At 39.0% G+C, this 14356-nt stretch overlaps 2 protein-coding genes across 4 annotated transcripts in view; one reads left to right on the top strand and one right to left on the bottom strand.

The window, feature by feature from the left end:
• The first annotated feature begins 327 nt into the window (after nt 1–327).
• Nucleotides 328–12736, top strand: CCNE2 (cyclin E2). 3 transcript variants are annotated; one of them, XM_072949479.1, is made up of 12 exons: nt 328–457; nt 1777–1816; nt 1911–2007; nt 2085–2141; nt 3253–3404; nt 4343–4478; nt 6458–6604; nt 7841–7936; nt 9248–9382; nt 11062–11173; nt 11696–11853; nt 12284–12736. In XM_072949479.1, the coding sequence occupies exons 2-12, from the start codon at nt 1803–1805 to the stop codon at nt 12395–12397; spliced, it is 1218 nt and encodes a 405-aa protein (XP_072805580.1). In that variant the 5' UTR covers nt 328–457; nt 1777–1802; the 3' UTR covers nt 12398–12736. The 3 variants fall into 3 exon arrangements, with proteins under 3 accessions (XP_072805580.1, XP_072805579.1, XP_006209743.1); XM_072949478.1 differs by having other exon boundaries at nt 451–575; XM_006209681.3 differs by lacking the exon at nt 328–457 and adding an exon at nt 805–838.
• A 972-nt stretch (nt 12737–13708) lies between these two features.
• INTS8 (integrator complex subunit 8) overlaps nt 13709–14356 on the bottom strand; it is a 39232-nt gene continuing 38584 nt past the window's right edge. The window contains exon 27 of the mRNA XM_072949476.1: nt 13709–13912. Within this exon, the coding sequence (XP_072805577.1) occupies nt 13796–13912 (117 nt within the window). The 3' untranslated portion in view covers nt 13709–13795. The remainder of the gene's footprint in view (nt 13913–14356) is intronic.

The raw sequence follows: 14356 nt of genomic DNA, 5'->3' as shown, positions 1-14356 counted from the left end.
TAACACGATTCGCGGAGCAGGGAGCTGGAAAACATGGTTGATACATACCTCGGCCGGCGGGCTGGAGCTAAGTGCAAGACAGGCATCGCTGAGCCTGGCTGCCCTGGGGTGCCACAGCTGGTTCCCGGTGGTCCCGGCGGCCGGCGGGTGGCAGTCGGGGCACACGTGGCCCGCCGCGCGCCCGGCTGTGTTTACATTCTGCAGCCGCTCCACGTTGTGCTGCCGTCCTCGCCGCCCATTGGCCAGCTCGCCAGTCAACGCTGCGCTCCTCCCGCAGGGGCGGGCCCTCCTGGTCCCCGCGTTTCCTAGGAAAACCCGGGTTCCTGGAGGCCTTGGCGGGACAACCAGAGTGCGCCACAGGATGGCCACTTCCTGGCCACTCTGTGCTCGCCCAAGCCGTCTCCACCTGGCCATATGCTGGGGCCCGGCCGCGGCCTGACACCCCTGGGATCCGAGAGTTGAGAGAGGGAGGGGACAGGGACGTACTGGCGGGAGATGCGGAAGCCGAGAGGCGGGGAGCCGGGCTGCGGAGGAGGAGCCTCTGAGAGACTCCCTCCCGCCGCCGGGCCGCACAGGCAGGTGAAGGGGAGTGAGTGCAGGTGACCGCCGGCCAAGGGCGCAGGCCAGCCGGCCCTGCAGCCCCTCGAGGTGGGCGGGCGCGGCTCTGGCGCAGGGATCAACTCGCGGGCCTGCGACCGGGCGGGCGGGCGCGGGGGAGGGGAGCGCGCTGTCCGGAGGTGTCAGTCTGAGGCGCATGCGTGCGGGGCGGGCCTGGCCCGGCCTATATATTGGGTTGGCGCCGGCGCCAGCTGAGAGCCGAGCGGTAGCGGGTCTGGCGGTGAGGAGGTGCTGGGTGTGGGGCGGGTTGCGGGAGGAAAGAAAGCCCCACTGGGCCGATCCGCCCCGCAGGCGGGAATCTGGGGGAAGAAAAATGGGAGGGCTGAGGACTAAGCGGCTGGGGGCGATGGGTCCCCTCGTTCCGTCCCTGTCAGGACCCTTGGCAGGGGGCCTGGGAAGCGGCGGGAGATGGAGGGCAGCCCGTAAGTGGGGGGCCACGGGAAAGCCCCTCATTCTAGGGGCTTCTCTCTGCCACTCCCATTTGGGGAGCTATCCCTCAGGAGAGAGGATGGAGGTCTGGGTCCCCTTCACAGGAAGGAACGTTCCCGGACCATCCCGGTTTCCCCTTTTCCTAATTGACCTCCCTTTCCTTCACTCCCATCCCCCATCTGGAGTCGGGGTCCCGGTGCCCCTCCAAGAGATGAGCAGGGTCCGGTGAGGCTGAGAAGGAGAGAAAGGAGACTGAAGGACATGACACAAGTTCCCTCCGCCCTCTGCTTCCCCGCCACCGCCGCTCTCCAAATTGGCGCGGAACTGGCATCTCCACAGCGTTTCGCCTTCACAACCCCCTCCCCGAGCCCGTCCAGGATGGGAGGAGGGAGTGGGGGCGCTGCCCAAGCCCCACTCGAGCTGTGCGGGGGAGAGGGTGCAGGACGCAAAAAAGACCCATCTGCCTCCCTGCGCGTTCGGGGCGTTGGGGGTGCTTTGCAAAATTTTGAGGACACTCTCGTCCCGGCTGTACATTCACTTGAGGAAATACAACCATGAGTCCAAAATCATGGGTAACTAATACAGTGGAGAAGACAGCACGGTAAAATGGCTCAGGCCATCTCCTGCGGAACTTAGTTGCAACCTCGGAATCAGCGTCTAACTGGCACTTGGAGAGTTTGGATGACAATGCATTTGACTGTTTTTTTTTTTTCCCTCTCTCACTTCCAGAGATTTCACACACCTGAAAGAAGAGAATGTCAAGACGCAGGTAACATTATTTGTCTTGGAGATATGTTTCAAAGTTAGCTGCTGCCTTTGAAACGCTTTACTAATTAAACTTCCTTTTTAAAAACTCACTATAGTAGCCGTTTACAAGCTAAACAGCAGCCCCAGCCCAGCCAGACGGATTCCCCCCAAGAAGCCCAGATAATTCAGGCCAAGAAGAGAAAAACAGCCCAGGTGAGTTAAGAGGGGGAAGAGGGAGGAAATTCCTTACTGGGACCTTAGTTTAACAATGGTCTTTTTTTTATTTCCAGGATGTCAGAAAAAGAAAAGAGGAGAAGGTCACCAAGAAACATCAGTATGAAATTAGGGTAATGCAGAATTGGGCTGGGTGTGGGGGAAACAAATGCATGACGAAAAAGAATAGAATTGCGTTACTGCTTTGCAATACGAAGATTTCTCTGACACTTTTACTTTTAATGCCCCGGAGGTCAGCAGGAAAGCACTTATCTTTGGGTGGTTTTTATGTCCCTGAATCCTACTGCAGCTGCAGAGTAACTTTGCCTTGAAGCAGCTGGTTCCTCTTTGTAAATCCCTCCCTCTTGGAGCTGCCTGGTGCACCAGGGCCCGCCTTAATCTGCCCAATGTTCTGCTCTTTGTTCCCTCTCTGACTGTAGTGGAGGGTCCTCATAGCTGCTCCTTGGGGCATAAATAGGATGCGAGGTCACTGACAGACTGACACCCAGCCTTTTGCTACCTTTTCTTCCTGTGTGTTGTACAGAAAACACTTCAGAGACAGTGGGTCTCTTTGCAACCAGCACTGACTGGGGAAAGGGTCCTTTAGGTATTTAAGTAATTGATTCCACTTGATTCCACTTTTAAGGCTTTGCCTTCATGTGTTCTAAAGTACTGGAACAGGCTTTAATGGGAGGAGGGCAGGGGACGTAGTTTCCTATAAAACAAGGTGCCCTGGCTAATATAGCTACAGAGGGAGAATTTTATAATCTTGGAAGTGATTAGTCTCTGACCGCAGATGAGTTTTGTTATTTCTCTTCTCCCTCAATACCTAATGTCTTGTACTTCCAGAATTATATTTTGTTGTCTAAACAAACATCCTACCTGTTACTAATGCATTATGCAGATTGATATGGGTATATATGGCTTATTTATAAAATATGAATGCAACTAATAGGGGAGGGTGTAGCTCAAGTGGTAGAGCACATGCTTAGCATGCACAAGGTCCTGGGTTCAATCCCCAGGACCTCCTCTAAAAATAAATAGACCTAATTACCTCCCCCCACCAAAAAAATAAAAATAAAATATGAGTGCAACTTAAATTAGCTAGATCATCAGCAGTGTTAGCTAATGATGGTGTATGGGGAAAACTATAGATTGTTGAGAAGTATTAGCTTTCATTTATGAATGATCCAAGACAAAGGCTGGTTTCCTATTGCACAAAGATTTTTTTTTTTTTAATGACAGAATTGTTGGCCACCTGTATTATCTGGGGGGATTAGTCCTTGCATTATCATTGAAACACCCCACAAAGAACTAGGAACAAGTGACTTCTCCAGATTTACAAATTACAGATTTAAAAATCTTTTTATTAATCCTTCACCTCTGCCTGATTTAAGGTAAGAACATTTTCAGTAATTTAATGTCAAAGATTAAAATCGTACTGATGTAATATATGTTGCTATTTTGAGAGTTTTTTTGCCTTTATTATAAGATAGAAAAATTTGTAAAAAAAATTGTTTTTTTGTTTTCCTAGTGTTTAAGCATATATTTTATCTGAGAGTAGTGTTATTTGAGAATGATATAGATATTTAAAACGTTGCTTTTGTAAAGATTTTCATTCTCCTGCTGAGTACTGTAAGCCTTACCAGAAGAACTTAATCACCTTTTTAATGGAGTCTAAATAATTTATCTAAATTGTTAAAATGTATTTTAACATGTACAGCATTTTCACTTGATATATCGTCTCTTCTTATTTCTCACCAAGCTTAACTAGTCTGTACTTAATTCTTTTTTCTAGCTAATGAATGACTAAGAGGTACAGCTTAAATAAAACGTGTAGTGTAGTAATTTATATTTGGCTTTAATAAGCAAATTAACGGACTCAGACATTTAAATTAACCAATCTTCCCCTTCTCTGTACTCTACTTACCCCCCCACCCCAGTTTGTAGTGTATTGATGATCAGTTTGGAGGTGATTGAGACTGTGTCTCCTGGGATCATATGCTTTAAATATTTATATTTTTAGTATCGCTCTTGAGAAAACATGGTTATCTTAAACAGGAGCCTTTGTAAATTGTAAATAAATGAGGACCAGAAGGTAGTCTTGAAATCTATCAGTTTACATTATCATAGTACAAGTTCTTGCTGTATAATTTCATTCCAAAGAAATGATTTTTACAAGTTAAGGTAGCAGTTTTTCCTAATTTAAGAGCTTTTCTTTCCAAATTCTAACTGAAAATTGGATATCAACATTTGAAAGTTAAGTTTACTCTGTGTGAAACAGGTAGCTTGTATGTTATGAAGATCACTTAATTCTTTTTCCCTCTTTCCATAGCTGGGGATGTTCAAAGGATGTTTGGCTAAACATGTTAAATAAAGAGACCAGATATGTTCATGACAAACATTTTGAAGTTCTGCATTCTGACTTGGAACCGCAGATGAGGTCAATACTTCTAGACTGGCTTTTAGAGGTAGGTTCCAGGAATACAAATTTCTTTTTCCTCTGGGTGATGGGAAAATGTCTAGACATGAATAAGCTTTTCTTGTGCCCTCAGGGTATATCATCTACTGCCAGGAGCTGTTTTGGTAGGGCTACTTACTGTAGTTGATGACACCAAAATGGAAAATGACTGTCTATACAAGTAGACCCATACAACCCAAACCCTGGTGTCTGAGTACTGCAGTGTACCAGGCACTGTTGTAGATGCCAAGGATACTTCAAGATGAACTAAATATATAGTTGACGAGGTTTTGAATTTTGCTATACAATGTGAAGAACCAGGACTCGGCTTCAGGACACTCAGAGGTCCTTTCTTTAGCACCAAAATCAAATTATGATTTGGAATCCTAACTTCTGTGTCCTAAACAATAAGGAGGCTTTGAATATCCAGAAGCCCTAAGCCCTCCAGCCTCCTTGGCTCCATGTAGCTGCATTTTATTATCATATCTCTCTGTTCCTTTCAGAAATACACTGGACCATTAATCTAAAGGAATAACAGTGATCCAGAGTCCCTTAAGATCTGTGCCAGAATTTTCTCTTGTTTAGGCCCATTCCCTTTCTCTGGATAATAATTCTAAGAGTCTCTAAAATTATTATTGAGAAAATGATTACTTGTACTGATGACGAACTGATTTTCCTCCAGTCCTTGGATACTTGCTCTGTAGTTTCCCTGTCTTTTATATGGATAGAGACGGTGAATTGAAGGGAGAAATACCACAGGATTTTTGGTGGAGTAACACACGGCAAAATAGCTCTCAGAAGGTATCAGAGAAGTTAAGACTACAAAATGTTGTCCTCTTGTGCTTATTCCTTATTCTGACTAGAAGGGAAGATGCTTCAGTCATATGTGTACAAGAAGGTAGTTGGGTTTTGACTTTTTCTGTGTATCTAAAGATCATGGATGCAATTTAAACACAATTATGTTAATTTTATTTAATTTTTCCATTTTATGTCACATTGAGTTTTATTCAGTGGTTGTCTTTCAAATTTATCCCTATTTTCTCTTAAATATACGATTACATATGCAAAACCATATAGAATGTAATAAATCCAGTAGAGCATTAAACTCAATTTTCTCTTAATATAGTCTTTCAGTCTAGGAATGCACAGATGGTTCAATATTTGGAAATCTATTATCTTAATAGTATAAAGGAGAAAAATCATAAGGTTATATATCAAAATGTGATATTTTTTGGAATTCAGTATCTAGTCCTGATTTTGAAATATGTAAGAAACTAGGAATAGATTTCCTCAACATATTAAGTGTTTATTAGAAATTCATGTATGTCTGTCCCTCTGCTTCCTCCAAAATGGAGTAGTGGCCTCTTCATCAAGAAGTTGTTTTGGGCATTAAAAGCATTCCCTATATTAAGTGTGGAAATGAGAGATTCCACTTATTATGAATAACAACCATGAAACACTAGAGGAATTCTCACTGCAGTCAGAAACAAGGGATAAGAAAATTTTTGTCTATCACCAATATTATTCATTCAATTTTTTCTATAATTCTTAGCTGGAGCAGTAAAACATGAAAAATAAATGAGATAAAAACATTGAAAGGAGCAGAGTTGTCATTTTGTAGTTAAATGTATCTCGAGAATGATGAAGAGAATCTGTTGGTACTATTAATAAACATGAAAACTTACCCATTTATCATCAATAAAAATCAGGAAATAGGAAAAAAAAGTTTTCATCCATAGTCAGTAAATGTATCTGGGAATAAACACATTAAGTCCATGTGAAAAAAACTATAAAACTAGTAAGAGTAAACGAGGACAGTGATACATTTATCCTATTAGCATATGTTAGGTTTTTCCCTCACCTTAGTTTTGATATCCTAGAAAGCAAAGTTGGGCTTAAAAGTGTTCTAAAGTCAGATATGCTAAGAGAGAACTTTCTAATACGGTGAAATTCTTGGAATAATATTTAAATGTTTGGATTCTTCTCTAGGTATGTGAAGTATACACACTTCATAGGGAAACGTTTTATCTTGCTCAAGACTTTTTTGATAGATTCATGTTGACCCAAAAGGATATAAATAAAAATATGCTTCAGCTCATTGGAATTACCTCATTATTCATTGCTTCCAAACTTGAGGTAAGTTCTCAAAGTTTATCCATATTTACCCCAAACTTTTTTTAACCCCAGAGAATACTGTGTATCACTTTTGATATGCTGCTCCTTAGGAAAGATGAGGTTTTTTTCAGTACATTTTCTGAACATTATGATTTGGATGGAAGTCTAAATATCATGGTTCCCTTCGCAGTATCTGAGCCTATTGTAAGTCTCTGGTTGGATTCTGGAATTGGTATCTAGGTGACATGTTCCATGGCTCATTGTGACAAACAAAATAATGGATGCGGTCTCTAATCTCGTAATTATGACACGTGGATTCAATAGAATGGTCTCTGAAACCTAAGCAACCACTCAAATGCAGTAAATGCTCCTACGCTGGGTTGGAATAACGGTCTGTATCCAGCCTTTCTGATGGTGATGCCAGGGTAGAAGGAGACTCCTGCCTTAGATTTTCCTTCACACGATCTCAGGCTACTTTTCTTAGATTCAGCCCATACTGAATTAGTACCTTCATCTGAAATTTTGAAGCCTGTATCATTTTGAGGGTAGGAGAGGTTATGTGAATCATGCACTAATTTCCTTAAGTGCATTTTTCTTCTCTTCCACATATAAGGATTGTCCCCAAGTTCTGACACATCTGATGAGTGTTTGTATTCAGTGTATCCTTACCTGAAATCACAGTGTATTTCAGGTATCTTTCTAGACTGAAACCTTGACCGTTAGCCTGTTCTCATCTATGGCCGACTTCTCTCCTTCTCCTCTCATCATTCTAGCTGTTCCGCTGTGAACTGCTGAGACAGACGTGTCATCAGACAAACTGCACAAATTATTTTTTGATTACCATGCTTTTGTACTAGGGTAAAGGAAGTGTTTTCAGTTTCTAGACCTTATTTGTTGAGTGCCTTGTTTTGGTCTGATTGATAAATTAGGCAATCCTAAAACAAATTTGGCTTTTTGTTTTAATTAGTCACTGAAATGACTGATTAAAATACTCTTAATTGTTTATTAACAAAGATTCAAGATCTATGAAAATAAGTTTCAATCAATATAGTGGGCTAATTTAGATACCTAGAAATGAAAAATATCTTTTAATGTAATGTTGCCTTCCTTGGCTACCACAGAATTATTTTACTAAGATTTATAATCATTTGAGCTGTCCTTTTAAAATGAAGTCTGTATGTGGTTTGTATAGAATTCCTTTGCTTTAATCTCACTCTCAACTGTGCTTGATATTAATTTTAAAAATCCATTTTAAAGGAAATCTATGCTCCTAAGCTCCAAGAGTTTGCTTATGTCACTGATGGAGCTTGCAGTGAAGAGGATATCTTAAGGATGGAACTCATTATTTTAAAGGTAATAATAATTATATCTTCATTATTTCTAGTTGCACTTTAGTAACTTAGTTATTATTAAATCTCAAAGACTACAATGTAAGTAGTCAAAACTGAGGTTTTAATTTTAGGATCCACTTCTAAGATGGGAGGGGAATTTGCTTAACCTGTAAGCTCTATTTTTCTGTATCTTTCATGTTCCCTATATTGAGAATATTATTTCTTAATTTAAAAGTGTTTAAGGATATTTTCTAAATATATAGGTAATTAGCAAAGCATGTGTATATAAATAAATACCAACAATGATTCTCAACTCTTAATTCTGTTTTTCCACTTCTTCCAGTAGACAGAGAATGAGAATTATTTCATTGCCTTTTTTTTTCTATATGCATCAAATGGGCTATTAATAGAAGAGTGGAGGAGAGAAGCATAAAGGTGTTTAATTGGACTTTGAAGTAGAGATTACAGGGTGAATGTTAGCTACCAGAAAGTATGTTATGAAATTCGGACATCATGGTTTTATAAATAGGACATACAAGAAAACACAATCAATATGACTTTCACTTACAAGTTTTCTATAAATTAATATATTTAATATAAATTAAAATTTTGTTATGAATTGTTTACAAACTATAAACATTCAGATTGATAGCTCTGTAGAATGGGATCTTGTTGGCATGCTGATATTAGTGTAATAAAGTTATCCAGATCCAGGCTTGAAGTATAGTGTAAAGAGGAAGGATGTGTAAAAGGAAGATGGAATCCTCCGGGTGGTCCTATAGGCATTAAGACTCTCTGTTCTCTCCTGATTATTTCAGACTTCCTATAAATGGAAAAGTCCCAGGGCTTCATGGAGGAAATGGTATCATAAATTAGGATTTGTCCTTTTCTTTAACTTTTACATTGAGCAGAAGCCGTTAGAGATCACGGAAAGTAAGAAAATGTACAGAATCAATTCACAGAGGATCTGAATGGGATTAGCTGTGGAATCATTCAGTAAAATTCAAAGGACAGTTTCAAAAAAGTAGAGAACAGATTTGGAAGACTAGGGCCTGCAAGAAATTAGAAAAGTAGGAATGAATAATAGGTCCAGTGAACTTTGTAAGTAAAGACAACTAGATAATAAAGGGGTCTGTATCAATAATAGATTAAAACACAAGCAGCTTTAGATTGTGAGATACCTATAAATATTTTTATTAAAATAGGAAGAAATAAGCTTAAAGCAGAAAGTCTCTTAAGTGACTAAGAAAGAAGCTATAGAATATGGTGTGTATGTATATATATATATATATATACCTACATTTATTAACACACATCTTGATTTCATTAACAGGCTTTAAAATGGGAACTCGGTCCTGTAACAGTCATCTCCTGGCTAAACCTCTTCCTCCAAGTTGATGCTCTTAAAGATGCTCCTAAAGTTCTTCTACCTCAGTATTCTCAGGAAAAGTTCATTCAGATAGCTCAGGTATTGATATTTTTATTGAGTATATGCTAATGTTATTAATTACAGGCTTTGTTTAGTGTATTTATAGTGTTAAGTAAGCTGTACTACAAAATGACAGCACACTGAAAAGAATTCACTCCTCGAGTAGAACGAAACTTCTGATACATAAAACTCTGTCCCCAGCATTTACATTGCTTGCTTGCTTCTCATCCTTTAGGAATACAAAACAGAAAGCTAAGTATCTCTTTTTGATACAAAATGGGGAAAGGTATTTTTCAGCCAGCTGTTCTAGGCTTTATAGTGGAATGAAATTCTGTATGATTATCTGACTCTTGTATTTGAATACACAGGGAATCTATTTTATATATTAAACTTTAAATTACTTCAGTTATAACATGTTTTTAAAACTTAAGTTCAAATTAAACCTTTCAAGGCCAGTACGTAACAAATATTCTAAGAAAGTAACTAATAGTTAATGGAGGAAGGTGCCATTCTCTCCTGCCTGCTTCTTCTAAGTAGGCTCTTACGGCTGCTCTAAGCACCACATGTAGGTGAAGAGCATCTCCATTCCATGTGGGAGGTGAAAACCTCACCTGTGGAACTGAAGAACTTGTGGTGCTCTGGGTGGGTTTTAAGTCGCATAGATTGAAATTCAACTTGTTTTGAAAAACATCTAGTAAACACATTATGAACACTGGATAACCAGTAAATATACTGGATAACCAGTAAATATATTGGAATTGGTTCATTTTTGTAGAACTTTCTAATGAAGGCTTACTGATTTTTTCCATCAGATTTCCTGATATCCCAGATCATCATAGACAGCTTACCCTTTTGATAGGGCAAACCTTTGCCGAGATGATAAACAGTGTAGAAAGTTTCTAGGGCTATGTAATAGTAATAATTCCTTTCTGACTCCACTTGTGCTTCTATCTTCTGAACCAATGGGGACAAAACTAATTGAAGGTTTACTCCACTGACAGGTGTCCCTGAAGTCTAACCCCTTTACCTGATTCCATTGCTCGTTGACCAGCTCTCTTACTGCATGGATCATACTGCCTCTTGACTAATCTGTTTAGAACATGTTCCCTTCTTGTGTTTCTGCTGCACTGTAGCCAAAGGGATTGTTCTTAAAATGTCACTTTCCTGATTTAAAATCTTCCAGTAATTTCAATAATCAGAACTATAAAGTTCTGACTTCTTAAAGACCCTTTATGATCTAACCTAGGCCATGCCTTTTTTTTTTTAAATAAAGAATGAAGGAAAGGTATTCCTTATTTTGTACTTTTTTACTTTGTGTTCTGAACTACTTGAGTTCCAAGGGATACCTTCTCATTTATCTTTGCAAATTGTTTCTTATAACCAGAACATACTCTACACCCCCCAGTATTCCTGGGTACCTTGTCTTTTAAGACTCATTTAAGCAGAAGTCTTCCCTGACTTCCAGATTCTGGATCAGGTTCCCCTGCTAATAGTACACATCACACTGCATGCTAACAGTCCTCTTCTCTTCTTCCTCACCTACAGTCCCAAGACTCGACTTCCGTCAGGGTGGTGGCTTATTTCTCTCTGGATCCCTGTAGTTCTAGCAGTCCTTGCCATATAGTCCACATCTTAAGCACTCTAAAATATTAATTGATGTTCACTAGCAACACGTAGTACTCATCCTTCTCCTAGGTACTGACACTTTCCCCTGTTAGCTTTTAGATCTGTGTATTCTAGCCATCGATTCATTAGAGTTCCAGTACAGAATACTGGCTGCTGCTGCCTTGTGCCATTTTACCTCTATTGAAGTGGTTAAGAAAGCCTCAGGTAAGACACTCTATTATCTTCTTACCTGTTCACAACTTTTAAAGGGACTATTTATGAACTTAGCATCCTGCTAAACAAGAATTTAAAATTTTAGAGTTAAAAATTTAGCAGCTTAGTGATTACTTCCCTTCTGCTAGAAGTACTGTCTTATCTTCAGCGTATATCCACAAACAAAAAATAAGGTCAAGTGGAATTTAAACCCACTTGAAGTTGGTCAACATGACTATAACTCTGCTTTAAGAATTCCTTGGGTTTTGACAATTTCAATTTCCTGTGTATCAGGTACTGGCTAAGAAGCTCTAAGTCTTCTTCTCTCTCAAAATAGTCACATTATAAACATAGTTTGAGAGTGATCATCTGTTTTGACTTGCTAAATTTGTTGATTTTTGTTGATGTTTGTTTTGGTTTCCTTTTTACATGAATTTTAAATTAACTTTGAATTTTGAAGTAAGAGCAAATACATTAGGCATTATGTTAGTTTCTGACATAACCGTCACATTTTTCTATCTTTTCTTTCTCTAGGTTTGGAGTGGGACAGCATTTCTGAATGTGTAGAATGGATGGTGCCTTTTGTCAGCGTAGTAAAAAGTACTAGCCCAGTGAAGCTAAAGATTTTTAAGAAGATTTCTATGGAAGACAGACACAATATACAGACACACACAAATTACCTGACTATGCTGGTATGTTTTTTTGTAGAACTTTTTTGTCTTTCTATTTGGTAAGTCACTGAAGCTGACAGTAAGGATATTATGGAATAATATTTCAGGCAGTTATACAAGATGGTAAGGGGACAGAAAGTTCCAATGAGCATACTGATTTCAAAATGCAGAAAAGCTAATAAAATAACTTTGAAGTCAAAGCAAGATCTGTGAAGTGTCCCGAGAACAATCTCAGTAGCCCACGCTGAGAGTCTTTAAAATACGAGTCGCAGGCAGTCCATGTTGTTGAACCTCTAGAACACGACTTAGTCACTGTTGTAAAGGCAGAACGAGACCGTCACATCAGGCCTCCGTTGTTTCAAACTAGCACACACAAGTCTGGATGGACTCTGTTTTACCACATCAGTGCTTTATCTTAGCTGTTAATCTCCATAATTTTTTCACACTACAGGATGAAGTAAATTATGTGAACACCTTCAGAAAGGGGGGACAGTTGTCACCAGTGTGCAATGGAGGCATTATGACACCACCGAAGAGCACTGAAAAGCCACCAGGAAAACACTAAAGGAGTAATAAGCACACAAGTGGGAACTGATGAAGTAATGTACAGAATTTCATAGACCTGAACTACTTACGTTTTACAGGAAAACAGTGCCGTGACTGTCCTAGCCAATTCAGAAGTGTCACTGCCATTCTTTGATTTTAAAACCACTTAAAACTGGCACCAAGGAAGAAATTCACTTAATTCTTATGTCAGCTGTTTAAAGAGACAGCAGGACTTGTTTACAAGGGCGACTTCATTCCCAACGTTGACTGGACAGAAGCCAGCCGTGATCCACGCCGTAACCATTTTTTTGACCCAGTGTTACTTTACTATGTTTATCTTAATAAACTAGGAATTTTATCATTGGAGTTTTCGACTAGCTAAGTGCTACCTTAAAGGGTACATTAAGTGATACAGTACTTTGAATCTAGTTTTTAGATTCTCAAAATTTATAAACTCTTGATAGTGCAATTTGGTTCTTGAAAATAAAATTTAAACTTGTTTACAAAGGTTTAGTTTTGTAATAAGGTGACTAATTTACCTATAGGTGCTGTAGCAAGCTATTATGAAACTTGAATTTTTTAAAATGGTGAACTTTAATCTGCCTGACTAGTTTCTTTGCCTTGCCATAACATGTTTAACCAGTAAGGCTTAGACGAACATGGTGTTTTAAACTGTGCTCTGAACAGTGGGAGTACCAAAGAAATTATAAACAAGGTAAATGCTGTGGCTCCTACGTGGGGCTTTGACATAAAGGTTGCTTTATAATAACTTTTCTGTACATCACAATTTGGGTGAAAAACTTAAGTACCCTTTCAAACTATTTATATGAGAAAGTCACTTTATTACTCTAAAAAAAATCCTTAGGGTTACCTTAATTTAGTGTGACCAAGGCTTTATTTATGTTTGCAAAACTGTTAAGGTCCTTTTAAAATTCCTATATTATGAGTTAAGGACAGTGTCAAAGTGATGAAGCTTAACACTTGACCTAAACTTCTATTTTCTTAAGGCAGGAAAGTAGTAAATGTATACTGACTCCTAGAAATCTATTTATTAAAAAAGGAAAAAAAACCTTGACCTAGAAACTTGCTGTATATAGTTAGCTACTGCTACATGTTTTAGTTTTTTAAAAATGAAATTTCAGCCTCAAAAGTGGATTTAATTAGAAAAATTATACTAGATCAGTAGTTTGTTACTGGACATGTGAATCTCTTCCTTTGAAGAAATTATAAATTTAAGCTATTGTTTTGGTATGAAATCTTCTGTATAGTTTTTGTTTTTAAACTAATGTTTCAGTATTTTATCTGAAAAGAAAACACCACTAAATATGTATATATGTATTATATAAACTTAATCTTTTAATACTGTTTATTTTTAGCCCATTGTTTAAAAAATAAAAGTTAAATTTTAACTAACTGCTTAAAAGTAAAGTTTTGCCATTGCTTGGAGAAACTTTTTTTTCCTTCTCTGTGCTGCCAGCTGTAACACTTCTTCTGGGTTGCTTGCGTTCAATTCTGTCTGGCCGATGGCTTTGATCTTCCAGAAGAGAAAAGTGATGTTATCAGAGGTCTGGTCAAAAATGAAGTCTTGCTAGTATACATAAAATAAAACGACCTGCATGCTAACAATGATAAACTGAACCTCTAACTGTAAATGCTAAGAGGTGTGGAAGAAATCAACAAAAACGGACCGGAGCCGTTCAAAGCAAAGCTCAGTTGCTGAACCACAATTTATGGAATTATTTTGAGTAACACTAAGTAAATTCATGTTGTTTATTTGACTAAAAGTACCAGGAAATAAACTCTACATGTACTCTCACACATTTTTACAGTTAAGGCTCCTACAAAGTAACTTGAAAAATCAAAATCCATGTTTCAGGGCTTCAGTTTTTTAATGTGCAAAAGCAGCTAGCTGCTCAGCACTATACTACACAGTGGCCCATCTCCTTCACGAGTAAAAAGAAATACCTCAGCCTAATAA

Source organism: Vicugna pacos, chromosome 25 (genome assembly GCF_048564905.1).
Source record: "Vicugna pacos chromosome 25, VicPac4, whole genome shotgun sequence".
NCBI classification, from domain to species: domain Eukaryota; kingdom Metazoa; phylum Chordata; class Mammalia; order Artiodactyla; family Camelidae; genus Vicugna; species Vicugna pacos.
The sequence above is the reverse complement of the archived record's forward strand: the minus strand, read 5'-3'. Positions and strand labels throughout refer to the sequence as shown.

Excerpts from the sequence above, each read along its gene's own strand:
- CCNE2 (XM_072949479.1), top strand. Across the intron at positions 2,008-2,084 it reads AGAAGAGAAAAACAGCCCAG|GATGTCAGAAAAAGAAAAGA; the intron begins GTGAGTTAAGAG and ends TTTTATTTCCAG. Across the intron at positions 11,174-11,695 it reads AGTGGTTAAGAAAGCCTCAG|GTTTGGAGTGGGACAGCATT; the intron begins GTAAGACACTCT and ends TTCTTTCTCTAG.